Raw genomic sequence first — 20460 nt, forward strand, 5'->3', positions numbered from 1 at the left:
AATATCTCCCGTCATCTTTTTGATCCACGATTCAAAATCCGGAATTGTTCCAGTGGCTTTGCGTAAGCGTTTCGTTTCAGGTTGCCCTGCCAATGGACTGACGCAGAACTGCCTTGGAAAACCAGATAGGTATGCATCCAATTGCAGACATATGTCTGTTCAGGTTCTCAGGCATCCAGAAAAGCAGGTAATTTACAGCCATTTCAAATGTTTGACGAGTCTGCTCTGCCTATGCAACAACTACACATATTGTTGTGGGGACTTCCCTCAATAAATCATCATTTCAATTTAAAGCCCTGCTGCTGCTATTCATCAACAGATTGAAGCCCAGACCTGCATGTGAAGCAAACACATACTTTGTTGCTATTTTATTAATGTGATGCTTAAAATCAGTTTTTACTTGTCTTTCTGTTGACAAATAAGGATGGCAGTGTGAACAGTTTGGGATAAATTGAGAGAAATTGCCTTCATTTCAAATGAAATTACTCCAACAAGAGCGAGATGTTTCAAAACTGTTTTGACCCCTCTATGTCCCTAAACGGCTTCTTTGAGGTTTCAGCAGGTGAACATAGGAACATAGAGGTTGACATTTAATTCTCTGATGGCTGATGGATTTTTTTTTTATTTTTTTTTTTTTATGCCATTCCTGTTTTGACTAGCATTGTTGAGACAGGGCTGCATTCTTACAATGCGTTCAGTCATCTCACATTTGACTTCATACTTTTCTGTTGTTACATTTGGGGCCACTAAGATGTTTTGCAGCCAAAACAATGCGATTTCTTAACATTTATCAGAGCACGTGTACTCATGACGCCGTTCTCTCCTGAGACCCTCTGAACTTTTCTGACCCTCAGTCGATTGATGAAATATTTAGCATTACAATAGCAGCATCTTTAAGGGAGGAAGGTGCCACACTGACTGGCCTCCACTGCTGGTTTCCAGTGCCAGTGAATTGAGAATCTATAAGCATTTGCTGTCCTCATATGGATATTACAACTACAATTCCTGACCTATTGTTTTGAGCAGCCAACATGCAAAGGTTGTTGTTGTTGTAATGACAACTTTTTTGGACAAAACTGTATCTGCAGCATGGATTTCGTCGACTGAATACAATCCAAAAGTGACTTTGGGAATTAGAGTCAGCTTTCTTTCGTTCTTTCTTTCTTTTTTCTTTTTTTTTTGCTGAAGTGTTGAAAAATAGATGGAGTGGAGACAGTGCAAGGTGTTGTATTCAATATATGGGCTTTCATGTGATAAATTGAACGTTATTCATATATGAGTGCACACTGTTTTTTGGTTATTCTGGAGAGAAGTTGCCTCTTGCTGCCTAGGGACACTTTTCCTTTTAACTGAGAAGCGGTTTAGAGGATGGGGGGTGTTGGGGCGGGGGAGGGAGGGGTGAGTAGGTGGGTGGGCAAGGAATCTCTACAGACCTTGATACAATTACTGTGCCTTCCCCTCTCCTTCCGCACCACTTCTGGCCACGCTCTTGCCGCGCCGCTGGGAATAGAAAGGGCCAGCTATCTGGCAGAAGATTTGGTCAGTCAGGCATCAAATGCAGGGCCCTCTTCTCACACTCTGCGCCGGGGGTGGGCACACCGGGGGACTTGCATTGTGCATTTTCACACACTTCTCTCGGAGGGGCCGCAGTAATCCTTAGCCTTCGGAAAAGGGAGAGCAGGGAAACGGGAGGACGAGGGAGGCAGAGGGCCGGGGATGGAGGCAGAGCGACGGGTTTGGACGAGGGCGAAGAGTTGGAAAATTGAGGACGGGAGGAGAGAAAGGAGGGAGCAAAGTCAGTCTGGAGGCTACTGGGAAAGATCAAGCGGGAGCCTGCGGGCGGCCCCGAGGAAGACAACAAACCAACAAAAGCGCATTAGACGCAAGCATGTTTCCTTCTACGCTGGTCCCAGCTGGTTGCCCCTTTTAAAGGTCCAATATTCTGGAAAAAAAAATCACCTTAACAATTTTTGCCTCATAACGCTGTACAATTTTAGTCAGTAGAGAATTTAAAGTAGTCCATCTGTTGCTCCTTTTGCTTTCTCCACTTTTAGGAAATGCAAGTAAAGTGGGCCTTTGTGATGTCACAACTAGAACATTTCCTTGACTAGTGACCATCCAGTTGTCCCTCATGTACTTTAATACACCTTCCCAACCCCCTGTTTTTATCCCCTATACCAACAAAGCATCAGTTTTAGGTGAAATCCAGCATTTTGGAAGCACAGCGTTAAATACACTCCTTCAGGACTTTTTTTTTGTTTAATTAACCGTGCAAGACTGTTCCAGTGAAGTCTGAAAATTCTCCCATTATGGGACTTTTAATGGTCCACAAACACCATCTGCCTCTTGAAGGTGTAGGAGGTTTAATTCAGGGCTTTGGAGGGTCGACCCTTTGTGGGTGTGTGACAGTAATGGCTGTGGGCTATAGGGCTCAGGGTCAGGGTGGAAGCAAGGAAATGTATTTCTATTCATGCTTTCAGGGCACTGTACTTGTTCAGAGACTAATGTCACAAGAAAGGTGTAAACCCCCGAGCAACAAATCTCCATCGCCGAAGCCAAGAGGTCCCCACCGTTTCCCCTCAACTATCTCCACAGAAAATGTGATTGTTTCTCAGGTTGGCTCAAACTTTTTTGACACAAAGGCCAAAAGGCCAACACACATTATTTGTCTGTGAGCACTGGGGCAAAAAGAACAGAAGGGGCAGCGGAGTCGTTTTGGAGTCATAGAACAACTGAAGGGGAAAAAAAATATCGTGGGTGACACGGCCGACATGCAGATGTTTTCAGTTAAGTTTAGTTTGCAACTGCATCACTGAGTCACATCAAAGTAGAAGTTTAAACTGTTGAATATTAATGATATTTCATCTAATGACAAAAATTTTATTAACAATAAATCTTCTGGGGAAAATGTATTGCAGGATTTAAAAAAAAAAACATACAAAAATAACCAATAATTACTACATACATTCTTATTTTTATTTTTTTTTTAAATATATTTTGCTGTAGTTCAACGCTCTTACATGGCTCGCTGGGAGTCAGTTACAGTCCAGCTACTGAAACAATATCACTGTAGCTGTCAGGACTGTGCATGTTACTGTGGCAGACCCATGTGAAAAACAATGTCCTCTTTTATCTCTTTGTTGAAAACACATGTCGAGGGCCATATAGCCTAATTAAAGACCTCAATGATAAGGGGAATGATGTGACACTTTGTCTCGGCTCTGGCGGATACAGATGTGGTGGGAGTGGTTAGCAGTATGTGGTATCTGGGAATGGGCCTGGCGCGAGGAGACACACGGTCGGCTTTGTGAGTTCGTTTCAAGGTTAATTAGCATTCACAGAGTTATCAAATATTTTCTGCTCAATTCAAACAACTTCATCTGTCTTGGGGGGGAAACTGAGCTTCGTCGTCTCATGATGCTGTGGCTGCTTTAAACTTGCTATGAAAAGTGTGGCGTTCTGTTTTTTGGTTACGTTTTCCTTTATTTGACTATCCATAGCGAGACAGACACAGACAACTCATCCAAATGTTGGAAAGAAGGAAGAATATATCAAAACAAATTTATATCACATTTTAATTTAGCCATGTCAGTCAAATGAACACCCATCATAAACCTCAGGGGCAAACCAACTTAAAACTCTAAATTCCCAGTCATCATTGGTGGTCAAACACCATCTGCATCGGGGACACGCAATTTCTTTGTTTGTTTGTTTCAATATGACGTTATGTAAAGCTAATTTAAAAATAAAAACAAACCAATAATACTGGACATTGCTGGATTCTGAATGAATTAACAATCAGGCCTGTTTGACCTGTTGTTGTGGTTCCACAAGATTATTGTTTTTAGGGTTTTGCTCGAGGTACATTTAAATAACTAAACTTCACCAGCCCAGTGGGCGTTTTATTATGCAGGTTTATTTACTGATGTCTGCATTTGTGTCGATACATTTTTTCCTCCTTCCTTTGAGGGGAAGTGAAAAGGGTCAGCGATTGGCGGCTGCAGACTCTGATCACATAAATGCCGGTTTTAACGACCCATCAATATTTATTCCTGGAAAGGTCCTCTGAGCGAAACGTGGAATAATAAAACAAGTTGAGAAAATGAGGCACGGTGCAGGGGTTCCTCTTACTTGTATCATAAGACAGAATCCATTTCAAACTTTGTCTGCGTTGCATCGATTTTGACAGACTTAAAAGGTATCGCCACATTTATTTAATGTGTGTGTAGTTCATCTGTATATATTGCCTCAAAAATCCCCCTGTATCCTTCCCATTCAATAGGTCTGAGGTGCAAACATCCATAAATTTAAAAGGATTATAAAGTCTAACGAAATGAACCTCACCCCCCACACCACCTTCGTGAGGAAGTGTATGAATATTATTATTGTTGTGCATCTCTTTTAAAAAGGGGGAGAGAGAGAGAGAGAGAGAGACTTGCCGGGCCATCTTCATTGCGGTGTTAAGGCCCAGGTAATGCCTCAGAATAATGCATGATAAGGCAAACATAGGCACTCCTTTCAAAATATTCAAATGGGCTCAGTGGAGTGGAAAATAAAGAAATGTGGATGGGCGGAATGACTCCCCTCCTCTTTGTCCTCCGTCATAATATTCATGTCGCCGCTCGTTTTCTCTTTAACTTTGTTTTTCAAAGTGACCCTGGTGCGTAGGGCCTACGGTCTGATCATCAAGCCGGCTGCTTATTAGCTATTGGTTGGGCTATGAGAGGATGTGGCGATGTTGCGTTCAGTACAGTCAGCTTAATCAGCTGCACCTACACAAGTCTGAACTAATGAACCCGACATTTAGTGAAAACTACCTCCACCCCAGGAACCTCAGAGATCAGTGCCAAGCTGTGCCCTGATCTAAATCCACCATTGTTATATTTTGAAATTTTTGATGTATCTTTTTTTTTATTATTATTTTTTGTGTTATTTTTTTTTATTATTTCTCTTTCAATCAAGAAGGGAATTCTTTGAGATGAAATATTGTGTGTGTATCCAGACCAAGACAGCAGCACTAACAAAAAATTCAGGCATTAACATATATATATATATATATATATATATATATATATATATATATGTATATATATATATATATATATATATATATATATATATGTATATATATATATATATATATATATATATATATATATATATATATATATATATATATATATATATATATATATATATATGTATATATATAATGATATAATAATGATGATTGTTTATTTTTTTATTGTTTATTTATTTCTGGGCTCTTTTAATTGGCATTTTTTTATATAAATTGTTTATTATTTCTCATACACTTATTACACAGGTAAATTAATTTAAAAAAATAGTTTTAAAATTCTCTGTGGTTTTCACGTGAAACATTTATTCCATTTTATGCAAAAGTAATCTGTAATATTGTTGCCAGTACTTTGAAAGTTGTGAAACACTGAATCTGCAAAATCACATCCCTTTGTTTATCACATCAAAGTGTGTGAGTCCATCCTTGTGGCTCGTTGTGCTCGGCAGCGCAACTGAAAAATGTCGATCTGGAATTTGAGCACAATACAATTTGATTCTGAGGCCTGAAGAAAGAAATATCTCTGATTGTTGTCCTCCTTCACTATCTAAATGAACACAGTCCTCCAAATTTTCACTTGTTTGCACAAAAACTTGCTTCGTTTTTTTCCACATTTTCAAATGTTTCATGTGTAGCAGGGGCGAAAGGTTGAGGGACAAAATCAAACTGTATTTTATTGCAACCGACCTACATTTTTCTTAAATCAAAGCGGAGAGAAAAGATGGAGGAACACGGAAGCCAGAATTAGACGGCTGCAGAAAGCCGCCCACTCAGTGCGGAAGGTTTTTAGAGCTGGGAAAGTCTTGAGAGGAGCCTGGTGGAAAAACCATGTCATGCCCATAGCTGCCACAGTTACTCTCGCATTACCTGCCCGCTTTTTATGCAGAACTGCACAAAAAAAATGAGAGGCACAAAAAGCAACGGCATGTTAAATAGGTATTAAAATTGTATAGTTTTAATACCTGCAGGTAGAGGGAAATATTCAAATGCATCCATTCCCTCTTGTTCGGCCTTTGAGTGATTGAAGGAACTTGTGATTGGGTTTCCACCTTGTGCTCCCATCTGCACATGCCAGCCCTTATCTGCCTTGATATTAACATGGCTCTTTCATTAGAAACCCAGCCCATTTCCTGGGTTTATGGGTAAAATAAGATGCAGAATGAGACAATAAAGTGCATTTGTGTTTCAGTGGATGCATTATGAATAAATAATTGTAAGTGCCTGCCTCGGCCGCGTTGTCCTCAGGACGGTAATCACCGCCTATAACACGTTCTTTTCCGCTCAACGCAGCGCCGCTCAGTGTACCGGCTCTATTATGTGGGTGAATATTGAAGGAGGTTTATGACTTTATAATATCCACGTGCGCGAGGGCCTTAAACAGATGACGGTGGAAGTGGATGGAGAAAAGGGGGTCACTTCTGGTCATTTCTTTTATTTTAGTTTGAGACAAAGACGAAGGAGGGAAAGAAAGGAAGGGACAGGAGAAAGACAAGAATGGCTGTGTTTCAGAAGTCTAAGGTCTTGTCACGTGCACATGTACAAATGTGGCAGGATCAGTACTTCAGATTTGAGACTTGTTGATTTTTTTGTAAAAAAAAAAAAAAAAAAAATCCAAAATCTAGTTTTTGTTGTTTTTTGCGTGATGTATAACAGATGGAACATTTACTACGAGTTCATCTCATCTAGTAAAGAGCGTATGAGGAAAAGTTGGGAGGCATCTTAGATCTGTGTATGCCAGGAGAGCCAGGTCTCAGGACTTCCTGTTGGTGCAATGATTGAAAAGCCAGTTGGGAGAAGTTGGTCTTCCTCACTCAGCAGAGCCTTTTAGCCCTGTTTTTTTCTTCTTCTTTCAACACTAAATGTCCCCTGAATTCTGATGGCTGTGCTGCTGAGGCAAAGAAAAATGTAATCAGTCAGCCCCTGCTTATCTTCATTGTCTTCTTAAAGAGCTGAAGGGAAGCAAGCGGCAGTAGCATTCTTCCTTCGTGGCAGCTAAAAGAAAGGGAGCTAACTCCTTATGGAATTTTATTTATATAATTAATTCATAGATTATTAGATTATTAGATTAAATTTGCACGTATTTGAATTTTGCCAGATGGATGGGTGACATTGCAGAGTTGAATATCTGAGCCGTCATGCTGCCCAGCAAGGTTCGTTTTTGTGAACACTTTGAAGCAAAGCAGCGCACAGTTGTTGCATCAAGTCGCCATTTAACACCAAAATAACCAATTATTCCATTTCGACCACAACCGCCCAGTTCTTGACGCGACTCAAAATGCTCTTTCAAAATTTGATGAGATTTTGAGTTTGTTCAATATGTGGCGGTTGCACATGGCTGCAGTTTGGGGGGGGGTGCAGGGGTGGGAGTGGGTGCGTGGGTGTGGGGTGGTCGCAGGTGTCTGGGGAGTCGAGGGAGTCACTGGTCTGGTCCGAGGTTTGTCATGACAGAGAGAGCAGCCACCTGGCCCCTCGTCCCCGCGTGTGAGCGCGTGACACACTGTGATCATTGTCATTCCAGTGTCTAACATGATGGCTCTGCCACTGGTGACACATGTAGGCACACTCATACATGCATGCACACACACACACGCAAATGAAGGGGACGGCACACATTCAGACATTGAGAAGGTTGGCAAGTCTTTTTCGTTGGGAAATAATTTTGTTCAACTTTAACGCTTTAATATTGAGTTGATCATTAAGTGGCCAATCAGAATCTTAACAGTCAAAAAAGCAAACGGGAAGAAGAAGAAGTGGAAGCACCAGGGAGCACAGCTGCTGCTAATGAGATTGTGGTTTCTTCAGAGCAGGGTGGCATTTGAACGCTGAGAGGACAACAAAGAACAGCAGCGACAGCTTTCCTCTGGACAAAAGATGCTTTCACAATATTCCCAATTGGCTTTGACAAGAGTTTCGGGAATATACAGCGCAGGATCGCTGCTCCCCTTGGAAAAGTAACATGCATCATAAGTTGCCTCCCGTACCAACAGGGAACTTTACACTGTTGCCGGCTGCCCCGACTGGCAGTAAAAATCACATTAATCTGCTTCGAATTGGACAGAAAGAAGGTTAGTAAGATCAAAATCTTTCCAGGCTTTTTTTTTGAATGGGCATCCTCTTGACAAGCATGTTCTCTGGGTTATTTAATGTGGATTAAAATTCAACAGTTCCATCTGGTGTGTCAGGTTCAAATTTGGATTGGGTCAATGTCAGAAATCCACCACCATGACTGAGTGAATATATGAGTGTAAAAAAACAGCAGTAAAAGTTATTAATGTCTGGTTGTGAGGGCTTTGTCAGCTTGGTCTCTTCATAATTATTTCCTCCTCTTTTTCAGGTTCCCTGTTTATTCAATACGTCGCAGCTGTGGACTTCACAGACGACACAAAGGAACCATGGGGAGTCAGTGAGCCGGTAAGTCCTTACATCAACATAGTGCTGTGAGCTGAGTCGGTTCACTCCGGCTATTTGTAAAGAATAGCAGACATGGGCCTGCAATGAGGTTCTTCTTGCCTTTTTCTATGCGATGACAAACTTAAAACACCATTAGTTGATCATATTTTACTGATGTTGACAGTGATGGTTGGCTTTGCAGCAGCTATAAACAGACGCATGTGTAAATAAGGCATTGGCCTTTGTGGTGTTTTGCGGAAAGAATTAAATGAACATCAACAGCCTTTTCCAATAAGAAAAAAATGGAATGTGGTTCGTGTTTATATGTGTTTTATGTTGTAGTCTGCTTCTTGCATTTGGTTTCCTTGAAAAGGACTACAGCAAACTGGACTTCCCCTACAGACAACCTAAAGTGTAATTGAACAGGGCTGGTATGAATGCACTCAAAATTATGTATAAAATCTCACCTACTGGCCTGGACCTCAGCCTAGAGAAAACTGCTTGGTACAATGTCAATGCTGTTCAATGACATTTGAGATGAAGGTGGTGCAAAGCAACCCAACAACGTCGGGGCTTACAAGAACATAACATTATCTTAAACCATTGGGTCTGAATAAAGATGGACAGAGTCATTGGGCCGAAACTCATTGGTTTGCTGATACCTTTTTGGAAACCTCCATCAGTTTCAAAATCAAAAGATTCCACATGTGGAAGTGTGGGGGTGAATAAGTGGATTGTGAGTGCAGCATTGAAAACAACAAGAGTAACGAGAAATAGCCACTTTTCAATCTTCTTTGACTTTCATCCATTCAGATTGCACACATTGACACATTCCACGATACATTGTCACATTCACTGTATTCAGTGTTACAGAGGTTGTGTGTGTGGGGAGGTAGTGGGGGGATTCACTTTCACACGCCATTGAAATCTCAGCAATGACCACTGAGGAACAGCCGCAAATGCCAATCCTACAAGACACTTGATTGTTTTCGCTCTCATCCTGGACTGTATAATGGGCAGACATACATCCTGAGTCCAAGAACACAACCGCTGAACAAGGGGCCAACACCAAGACTTACAAGACACACTGGGTTCACATTTTTGGGGCCTGGGATCCTACACGCAGCTTTTCCGTGTTTCAGTCCCTGGTCAGTTGCTAAGGGAACACCTGCAGATAGCTAGTTAACTAAGTGCAGCGAAGATGCTCCCGTCGTGGCGATCAATTATGGATGAGCCGAGAGAACTTTGACATGTTAAACCACTTAGAGGGGCTGAGGAGGAAGAGCAGAGCGGGAGACAGGAGTGAGAGGAAGACTCAGACGGAGAGGTTTGGGAAGGCAGATTTCAGATGTGTTATTGTGGTATTGCGAGAACTAGACCGTTCACGGTTGTTGGACTTCAACGCTTTGGTGCATCTAGTGATATATGGTGCATAATGATGGAGTTAATGTTGAAGGGTACTTTTAGGGTAATGTGCTCAATGCAGTTCACAGGAAGTCTTGTTTGTGCTGCCAGCTGTCAGACTTTTGTTGGACTCTTCATAAGTCACTGAAAGATTAGTTAACAAATATAAAGTAAAGGGAAATTGTCCACAGGCAAAAACAATTACATTTTATTTACTTTTTTTGTGGAAAAAGTAGTATTCTGATACAGTTCAATACATTGCATGCAATCTCTAATGAGGAAAAAATAATATTGGAATACAATTTTACTTAATTTGTGTCTTCATGAGAATTTTTGAAGAAATTATCTACGTGTTAAAGAATAAACAGTAGTTTGTTGAAGCAGCTGTTTAATAGTGCTGTGGATATTTTATACAGACTATATATATTTTTTTAACAGAATGCACTCTGCTGTGATTGCAGTGACGTTTTTGTAAAATTATTTTCATTTAGCGACACTGTAAATCAGGGCTCTACAAATGCATTGCCTAGGTAATTTAAAGAACAGTGTGAAACAAATTAAGTCATTTTCTGAAACCCCTTTAGCTGCTGCAGGTGCAGACTGCTGCAGAATCCACATAGCAAAAGTATTTGTCACTGGATGGAAACATCCAATGCGTTTTGGAAAACGAAAGTCAACATTTTTATCTGGAATGCCTCAAGCATCCAACTATCCAACTCATGCAAAAAGCATTAAGGCTTTAGGGCCAAAAGTGAATAGAAAAAAAACACATTCTGCTGTTCGGAGAAAAAGAAATAAGAAATACATTGAGAAGATCATTGAAGATCAATATTCTATTTGGACTCCAAGACCAGACTAGACGATAGATGTAGGCTAATGTTTTGCTGGATAAGCAGCGAATGCGGTTGTGTGCTCCTGTGTGAGCAGAAAAAAAAACGATGCTTGGACATTAATTCCTGCGACTGCAGAGGTGGAAACACGGTCGCCATTTGAAGGCCTGGGAGCTGCTCGGGGCTTCATGTAGCGGAGCGAGTCAGCCTGTGCAACTGTCTTTAACGATTGAGGTCAGCTTGGGTTTGCAGGTTGTTAACTAAAAAACAAAGACAGCGTCGCACACAAAAAAAACCCGCAGACCGCAAAACACCAGCACGTCTCCTGTCCTCAAAACGACTTGCATAGAAGACAATAAGGCAGGAGTGGGAGAATATCTGACATGGACGACAGCAGGTTAAAGAACTGTTCCCTCGCTCCACAGCATGTTCACATTCTGACAAATGTTGCAGTTTTTTGTCTTTCTTCCGACAAAGACAGAATTGCAATTAAGCCATGTCTATGATGAATGGAAATAAATCTAAATGTGTGAATTTTCAGATTGCTGCAAGACAAATCTGAATACACAAAGTTTTCTCGTAAGAGGAGCAGTTCGCTTCCTGACTCCCACTTTTCCTCTCGCTCTTTGCCTCGGTCTCGCTCTCTCTTTCTCTCTCTCTCTCACACACACACACACACACACGCACGTACACACACCACTCTCCTTTCCTTGTGGCTCATTAATCAACGACAGATTATCAGGAAAGTGACACCTTCATGATTACAGCATTTCTGGGGAAGTTTTTAATATGTGCTACTTGGAACGGAGATGCAAATTAGGTGGCAGGGGGGCCTTACTTTAAAGTGCAGCACGGTTAATATTCTGATTACACTAGTTGGAGGTTGATGTGATCGGGCAAAGTCAGAATGAATGTGAGGCCCCATGAAGAGAACACCGTAGTGCTGGTAGTTTTGGGGGCCGAAAGTCTAAAAATCTCATAATTGTCCATATTAGCTTTGTTCCAAGTAAAGCAGCAGAGAAATGCAACTCATCAATACAATGGATGAGTTCACACTCGATCACTGCTCAACACAGCCACCTGATTTCCTGATTTGCACAATAAAATACCTGTAAATTGCTCAATAATCCATCAAGACGATATTTTTTAATTCCCCGACGAATTTCAGAAAATTGGCAAAGATGGAGCAAATGCATTGCAGCAATGCAGTGCAATGAGCACAGAACCTAGTTTGTCCCAGCCTGGAGCATCTCATCCCTCACTTACTCCACTTTAGATGCAGAGCGACCCTCCTTCCCCGCATCTGTCCAAGAAAAGAAAAGAGGAAAGGAAAAGGGGTGGGGTGGGGGGGAACTCTCTTTTAATCTTTAAACGCTAAACAAGCATGAACTCCTGCCGCCGTCTTCATTTTCTGTCTAAAAGCATATACTAGTGTGGCCTAAATATTTCATCGCGGGCGGCCGAAAAACACTGACTAACGCAGTGGATAATGAAAAGGTATACACCGAGGGGAGGCGGGAGGCTATTTGGACAGTATGGCTTAATGTCTTTCCCAGATTTTCGGCCTCTATACATGGAGGACTCGCAAAAAATGGGACCGTTATGAAAAGTAGCTGAGCAAGCCCATTATTGAAGGGGAAATACACACGCGCGCGCACACAAACACACACACACACACACACACACACACACACACACACGCATCAACACTTTGTCCACAGGGTGTGATGTTGCAGATAAATGTGCGCGCAGGCCTGCCTTGATTCACTGCGTGCCACTGTGCCGAGGATTATGGGAGGAAAAAGCCCAAAGTAATGAGACAAACTTGAGTCTTTGTGTGTGTGTGTGTGTGTGTGTGTGAGAGAGAGAGAGAGAGAGTAAGAGAGATGTGAGTGAGTGTACGGTTGAGCGCCTCCGACGGGTTGTTAATGTTAAGGTGGCATTAGAGTTAATGCAAATTAAAAAGCGCTGGCTGATCCCTCTTGACCCCCACCGCTACCCCCCACCACCACCACCACCACCACCCTCCGGCCCGTTCGCAGCATTAACGCAGCCATTTGCTTCTGAGGTACAAGCCCACACCATCCTCCCAACTCCCCCTCACTCCCCCCACCCATAATTCAATTTGTCAGAATGAATGAGAGAACAGACATTTAATACGGCCAACTCAGCCACGACACCCCCCACCCCTCAAAAAATTCAAACCAAAGCAAAGTAGTGGCGGTGGAAAAAAAAAGAAAGACAAAAGTTCCTCAAGCCGACGTCTCTGTTCCTATTTATTACCTCTTTTCATCTGTAAATGAAAGAGCGCAATTATTGCAAGGTGGCGGTATCATATTATTATGTTGGCCCCGGTTCCCCCAGATAGTCATCAATCACTCTCAATCGACCTGTCACCGGCAGGCACAGATCCAGCTGGAGTGGGAGAGGAGGGGGGTGGAGGGTCGGGTTGGGGGGGGGGGGGGGGGGGGTAGGAGGAGAGGAGAGGGAGGAGAAGTACATCATCATTAATTTGAGGAGTGACCCCCGGGGCTATCCACATGTCTCAACCCGGGGTTCTCCAAGCAAGGCAGCACAGGACCAGCGCCGCCGTAGCCAACACATGAGAGGACTCCTTTTTTTGGATGGGGGGCCAGGGGAGTCTTTGGCAGTTTGACAGTTCTCCCAGACAAAACAGAGCACAGATAGATAGATAGATAGATAGATAGATAGATAGATAGATAGATAGATAGATAGTCTCAGGGTGTTGTTCTTCAGTGTGTGTGTGTGTGTGTGTGGGGGGGGGGGGGGTCCAACATACTTCTTCTCTCACTGTATAAAATCATTCTTCCCTAATTAATTGAAAATCAATTGCTTCCACATGTGATTAACGTCAGTGCACGGCAATGATAATAATCAGCTTAAGCAGGCCTAATGCATTTGAGGCGATAGGGCTCCCACGGTTTGCATATTCAAGACACTTATTGGCCCTAATTGATTGATTGGGCGCCACGAAATAATCTGAAGGAACCACTTTTCTACTAAAGAACTCCTCCCTCCCCTTCATTGATTTTTTTTTTTTTTTTTTACGTTGCATTCTTCCTCCTGCTGGTTTTTGTTTCTTTATTTATTTTTTCTCCCGCCCTCCGTCGTCTCGAGAAAGAAAAATGCATATTAAAGTTACAGTCTGGACATTTTTAGAGTGGGAAACTTCTGACGTCAGAGTCGCCACCGCTTAAAACAACCTGCCTCTGCTGCTGACGTCTCTTATAGCTACTTTTTTATAAGGCAAAAAATATGTATCTGACGACAAAGTGATTATTCCTGCGCAAAGACAAAGTCGACATCGAGCGAGTGAATTAGATTTATTTTATTTTTTTCAGACAAAACAAAGAGAGCGTCAGAGGATTTTTTTTTTTTTTTTTTTTTTTAATCTTTAATTTTCTTTCATTTTTCGTACTTTCTGTCTCTCTTTCTCTCTCCCTCCCTTTGAAATACTTGGCTCCCGCTGGAAGACGGGCGAGTGGGGGGGCATTTTACACAAATTAAACATGCTACTCTGCTTCGCCCTATAAGCATCCTAGGAGCCTGTGCTTACCAATCAATTGGTACAGTCAAAGGAGAGGGAAGCGGCCAGCGTGAGAGTGGAGACCCTCAGTCTCGCTTGATTTCTGGATATTGTGGGACCTCTCTACCATGTCATATCCACAATTTGGATATCCCTACTCGTCTGCTCCGCAAGTAAGTTCACCTCCTTCTCCATGTTTTTTCCTCTTTTTTTTTCTTTTTTTTTTTATTATACATTCCCATCGGGTCCATAGGAGCGTCTTTTACGCGTTTTGCCAGAGATGCGCGCTCGGCTCATCCTCCCGCTAAAGGAGTTGCGCTCCAGCCGGTGACAAGTGTTTTTTCCTCCCTCTCTCTCCCTCTTCTCCCTCTCTCTCTCTCAGCCGGGGAGGGAGAAAAGGCAGCGAGACCTCCGACCCGCCGTCCACTGATTTGCGCAAGATAATAGCCGCTCCGCAGTGTCAACCATATGTTTATCCGCGGCGGGGACGCACATGGCAACTTGTTCGGTTCGCGCGTTGGCTTGTGTTGTTGTTTCTTATGCAAGACAACGCGGCTGCTGCTGTGTTTTTTGGCTCTGAGCCACAAAGCGGTCATTTAGAGAGCACTTTGGGGGGTGTTTCGCTCGCAGGTGCGTGTTTGTCGTGCGTGTCTGAGACACCGCTGCTAGACGTTTTGAACATTTTTGTGCCGCGATTATTGCTGCAAGAATTCGGGCGTCTTTTTTTTTTTTTTTTTTTTTTTTTTTGCTCAAATACAATCGCTGCAAAGTGTCGCGGAAAGCATGCAGGTAGGCGAGATTTATTTTTATTTTAAGTAAACCGATATGTCAAGATTTTAACCCCGCGCCTTAAATAGCAGCATTTCGTCTCGTGCATTAATTCTTTACACCCTTTTTTTTTTTTTTTTTTTTAAATCTCAAAAGTTTGAAACTTCCTCGTCGGGTTGATGAAGTAAAATTGCCGAACCAATTAAGCGCCAAGATGAACTTGTTAAAGCGGAGGAAATGTCTCCTTCTCCACCTGCAGTTCCTGATGACAACCAACTCTCTGACCACTTGCTGCGAGTCCACCGGCAGATCCATAGCCGACTCCGGAGTGGCGGCGTCCGGACAGACCCCGGTCTACTGTCCCGTGTACGAGAGCCGGCTGCTGGCCACGGCCAGGCACGAGCTGAGCTCCGCCGCGGCGCTGGGCGTGTACGGGAGCCCCTACACCGGCGGCCAGGGCTACGGCAACTATGTTACATACGGCACGGACGCCTCGGCTTTCTACTCGCTGGTAAGCCATTTATCTGATCCCTCTTGGCATTGATTAATGGAGCCGCAGGGCGCTGAAGGCATCGAGCCAGACACACCTGTGCTTTGCTGGGGAGGGGAGAGAAACAAACACAATACGTTGCGTTATAGTGTTTATGCCCAACTGCATGTGATTTATCCTCAGATCAACCTCTTCGTTTGGAAATACGACATTTTAAAGTAGCCTTGTTTTTTTTATTTGCTCTTCCTTAAATTGAAATCTAACGTCTTGGGAGTGAAAGAGGATGAGCTCCCTGCAAATGAAACAAGATTTCTGTTTTTATTTATTATTATCCTCAGGCTTTAGCAGTCATAAACTAACCAGAAACTTTCAAAAATACATTTTCAAAAGCAATTTTTAACAATTAATTTGGCCAGCATGAGTTCAAGAATGTTTTGTGATCCTATTTTGTGTTTTTGATCGCAACACTTGACCTGTGCAATAAGAAATTGGTCCTGATCCTTGGGGAAAACTTTGCTTATATTAAAAAAATAATAATTTGGTGGAAAATAAATGTCTGAAACTCTTTGGTTAAATTTCTTAATTTCACATAGTGTACTTAGTTTTGTCTTTATTACTTCAGCATTTTAAAGTGTCAAAATGTTGCTGTTTTTTATTACTGTTGTGACATTATTGATTTCAAACACAGTCCATCCCAATCTTTTTTTCAGCAATGGGAGACCTTTGTTAACATAAGATTCTTAATCACATTTTTACAAATGCCCCTTTTTGTCACCTTTCAAGCCTTTTTTGTGTTTGTTTTCCACTACAGGGAACATTTGACACTAAAGATGCTGCGGCTTCTGCGCATGCGGGGATAACCCAGGCAACCGCCTATTATCCCTATGATCCCACACTGGGCCAGTATCAGTATGACAGGTAGGCTTTCTCTGAGACAGTGAACTTTGATGTCCATGAGAAAGAGCCACGACAATCAAAAACTTGAACGACTTGAGAATGCGTGGTGGGGTTTTATTTTTGACGGTGTTGATGGAATTAAATTTCAGGCAAAAAAAAAAAAAAAAAAGTAACTCAAGGTGTTATTTGCAGTGTAGACTGAGGCCTCTGAGCATTTAATCAATCACTCTCTTTGCTGAGAATGGAGCTGCACCCAGCACGACTTCCTCTCATGACACATTCACTTCCTGATGAGGTGATGTGCCTCAGACGACTCGTGGCCCCTCTCGTAAAAGACGTGAGGCCTCTTCAGCGCTGCAAAGAGCGTGCCTGCCACATGGAAAGGTCTTCCCGATAATGAGATGACATCAAAATGAAGTGTGTGAGGAGGAAAAAAAGAAAAGTCTAGACACGTTAACAGTGAAAATGCCCTGGTAACTTCATGGAAGCAGAGCTCCACAGGAAGCCTGGCTGCTTCATCGCCTGTCGATTGATTGCAACACGTCACATTGATCGGCTTGATGGCAAAACAAGCGTTGGCGTACCATATCCATCCTGGATTCAGGAGAAAGAAATGCGAGATGACGACGGGGGTGCCAGTATAAGTGCACATGCAGCAAAAGGCCTCAGTCAGAGGCAGGAAAGAAACAGCACCACTGCGTCTGCGCCCGTCTTTCACCTGAGGGCTCATCATTACACTCAATAAAGCAATTTTACAGTCTATTTTATCTGTGAGGAAACAACACAGGCTATAAGGAAAGGTGCATCGCCACTCGTCTTTTGATTCCCTTAGCAGTGCTTGACCTGCACTAAGCTATATGGGGCAATAAAGGCCTCATAAAAAGCTCCCCTGAGAGGGCTTTTACAGCTCACTGCTGACTGAAAATCAACACTGTGCATTTTAAATGTCGGCCTTTGGTTAAAGAGGGCAGGGAGCGAGTCGGACGGCTACGGTGCAGCGACGTGAGAGTACATGTGTGCAAGTAAGACATAGAAAAGTTGAGACTGTAGAGAATTTGGCTATTTCTGATCTACAAGTCCTCAGTTTATTAGAAGAGGTAATAGGTGGATAAAAGTCTAACAGTAAAATGTTTGGCATATAATAAAACCGCTACTCGTGTCTCCTTAGTTATATTTAAATGCTTTAAATGTTTATAGGGGACCCTGCTGAATTTTTGGAGGTGTCTTTTCTCTTTTTTCCCCCGATGAACTGCTGAGATTTGAGTCGATTTTGCCACACAATAACATTTATTTTTTCCACCATGTTTCTCTCCTTAACAGATACGGTTCTATGGATGGAGGAACAAGGCGGAAGAACGCCACGCGTGAGACCACCAGCACGCTGAAGGCCTGGCTGCAGGAGCACAGGAAGAACCCGTACCCGACCAAAGGGGAGAAGATCATGCTGGCCATCATCACCAAGATGACCCTGACGCAGGTGTCCACGTGGTTCGCCAACGCCCGGCGGCGGCTCAAGAAGGAGAACAAGATGACGTGGCCGCCCAGAAACAAGGGCTCGGAGGAGAAGAGATATGACGAGGATGAGGATGGCTCCCAGGAGGACCAGATCAAGAGCGAGAACAATGAGGATGGTTAGTATCGTCATGCACAGATGTTTGAAAGAAATTAAAGAATGTTGTTTGCTTGGCTTCCCTCTCTGTTGTGGTAATAACGATCCCTGCAAAGACAATGAGTGTCTCTTAGCAGCGTATCAGCTGGCAGCTTATTTTGTGTCCAACAGTCCTTCACTTGAAGGAATCTTTTTAGGTGGTTATTTTAAACCCATAAAGAAAGAGTTATGTTCTTTAATAATTGTGTCAGTTTCTTTTGGCATAATATATTTATGCCTAAACCGGAATGGTGTTGCAACACAGAAGGTTTTCAAAAGTAAAATATAGATAGAGAGATAAATATTCAAATTTTCCAAATATATTAACATTCAATGAAATCTTCTCATGAGGCATGTTGTTTAAAAAAAAAAAAAAAACTCACAGTTTGGTGTTCTAGTATTTATTTTTTATCATTATTATTTATATATTAATTCATTTAAAATGTATCTTATTACTGTGTATTCCTTTTTAAAAATCATTTTTGGACAACTGGCACCACGTGAAAGGCAGAAGGATCATTTCTTTCCTACAGTTTTATTGTCAGATACTTTGTGCAGTTTGAGATTATTATTTTTTTTCCAGCCGCTGTACAACATTTTTCTTGCTCAGCTTGTCATGCTGCTGAAGCTTGTTTCCCTCATGAAAAGTTCCTGCAGGACGATTTGTTTGACATCAGCCTGACACTCCGCAGATGAGGCTCTAGAATAATGTCCAACAGCTGTCATTTTGAACAGACTGCAGGTTGAGCGCTTGCCTCAAAAAGGGGCTCTTCAAGTATGATGATCCGATGAGATGCCATATTTTTTGACAGCTGTCTCAGTCCTGTTGCGCCTTTTTTTCCCCCTCTTTCTCCCCTCTCCCAGAGACCCGAAGTCGGCCTGATAAGGACCTCCAGCTGAGCGACTTGGACGACTTCGACACGCTGGAGTCGGAGAGCTCGGAGTGCGAGCTGAAGCACCGGTACCACATGAACACGCACATGAGCACGACGGGCGACGGGCCCGGTGATCACCTCATCAAAGACGCGTCGCTGAAAATCTCCATCCCGGTTTCGCTGGGAGGGGAGCAGGACTTGGGCAAAAGTTGTCTTAAAACGAACCCGGGGGACTTCCAGGCGGGAGGCGGGCAGTCGATCAAAGCGTGTTACACCCAGCAGCAGCAGCAACAGCAGCAGGGACACCATATTCTGGACGGGAAACCACGGATCTGGTCCTTGGCCCAAACCGCGACGTCGCTCAACCAGACTGAGTATCCACCGTCCTGCATGCTGAGGTGCCAGCCGCCGCCCTCGTCCCTCAGCCCGCCCCCCGCCGCTACCTCACCCGTCTCCGGCCTGGACAACCGGCAAGACTCGCCGGTGACGACCCTGAGGAACTGGGTGGACGGGGTGTTCCACGACCCTTTGTTCAGGCACAGCACTTTGAGCCAGGCTCTGACCAACACCACCGTCTCCTGGAGCACCGACACCAAAGGCGCCATGCTGGATGCTGAGAGGAGCGCGGTGGCGGCCCTGCAGCAGCAGCAGCAACAGCAGCAGCAGCAGCAGCAGCAGCAGCAGCAGCAGCATCACGACTCGTCCAAAGACAGTGCCATGGCTTTCCCAAAAAGCATCAACAAACTCTTCTGCTCGTAACGAAACCAAAATGACTCTGACTTGCAAAAAAAGAGAAGGGAATGAGGGAGGGGGACTTGATTTGACGAACTCAAAGTCTGCGTAAAAGCCTATTCCGCCTCTGATTCGCTTTTATTCGTTCTTTTAAGCAAAAGCGAAGCCCCGTGCTGTTACGCCGGGCTCGATTCAGCGCACGCACAGAACTTGGAGAAATACGTCGACTCAAGGTTTACATCAAGGAAAAGCAAAGCAGACTGAAGGTTTACATTGGTTTTTATATATATTATTATCGGGCTATTATTTGACTTTTTAATTTCTTTACTGTATTGCGCATGCAAATGTTATTGAATATGATTACGGACTTTAGCACTATTAAAAAAAAAAAGAGAAAAAAAAAACTCACAAATGCACAGCTCTCTTGGAAGATAATGCCAGTGGGGTAAGAGCGTTTCAACTTTGTTCACTGATAATAAAAGCAGTCGGTTACTGAAAATGGTGGCTTGGTGGGAACGGTTGCTGTCCGCGGTGCTGAAACACGCAAGTCCAGATATTGTCCTGGCTTGACTGTATGTCCACCTTCCGTTTATTCGCGCAAAATCACCTTCGATCATTTTACCTGCAAAACTGACCCCTGTTTTAGGGCTGAGCAGAAACGATAGCCCTCTTTTAAACGAGAAATTCTTTTTACTTGTACCATTTTAATCACAACAGACTGGAATCAACCGTCCCACCGATGTATTTCTGGGGGGGGGGGGGGGGGGGGGGGGGGTTGAAAAAAAAGAGCAACCGCTTTCAT

The 20460-nt window shown here is 43.2% G+C and overlaps 1 protein-coding gene across 2 annotated transcripts; it reads left to right on the plus strand.

Moving 5' to 3' along the window:
- The first annotated feature begins 7879 nt into the window (after positions 1 to 7879).
- Positions 7880 to 20157, plus strand: irx4a (iroquois homeobox 4a). 2 transcript variants are annotated; one of them, XM_076012674.1, is made up of 6 exons: positions 7880 to 8142; positions 8412 to 8488; positions 15276 to 15527; positions 16318 to 16424; positions 17724 to 18034; positions 18916 to 20157. In XM_076012674.1, the coding sequence occupies exons 1-6, from the start codon at positions 8034 to 8036 to the stop codon at positions 19683 to 19685; spliced, it is 1626 nt and encodes a 541-aa protein (XP_075868789.1). In that variant the 5' UTR covers positions 7880 to 8033; the 3' UTR covers positions 19686 to 20157. The 2 variants fall into 2 exon arrangements, with proteins under 2 accessions (XP_075868789.1, XP_075868790.1); XM_076012675.1 differs by lacking the exons at positions 7880 to 8142; positions 8412 to 8488 and adding an exon at positions 13530 to 14421.
- The last annotated feature ends 303 nt before the right edge of the window (positions 20158 to 20460 follow it).

Source organism: Nelusetta ayraudi, unplaced genomic scaffold, assembly GCF_046127955.1.
Source record: "Nelusetta ayraudi isolate G7.1 ecotype Tasmania unplaced genomic scaffold, CSIRO-AGI_Nayr_v1 ptg000136l, whole genome shotgun sequence".
NCBI classification, from domain to species: domain Eukaryota; kingdom Metazoa; phylum Chordata; class Actinopteri; order Tetraodontiformes; family Monacanthidae; genus Nelusetta; species Nelusetta ayraudi.

Bases quoted from the DNA above. Each gene is read 5' to 3' on its own strand.
- irx4a (XM_076012674.1), top strand. From the start codon at position 8,034: ATGCATCATAAGTTGCCTCCCGTACCAACAGGGAACTTTACACTGTTG. The intron at 8,143-8,411 runs GTTAGTAAGATC...CCTCTTTTTCAG, and splicing joins TCGAATTGGACAGAAAGAAG to GTTCCCTGTTTATTCAATAC. The intron at 8,489-15,275 runs GTAAGTCCTTAC...CTCCACCTGCAG, and splicing joins CATGGGGAGTCAGTGAGCCG to TTCCTGATGACAACCAACTC.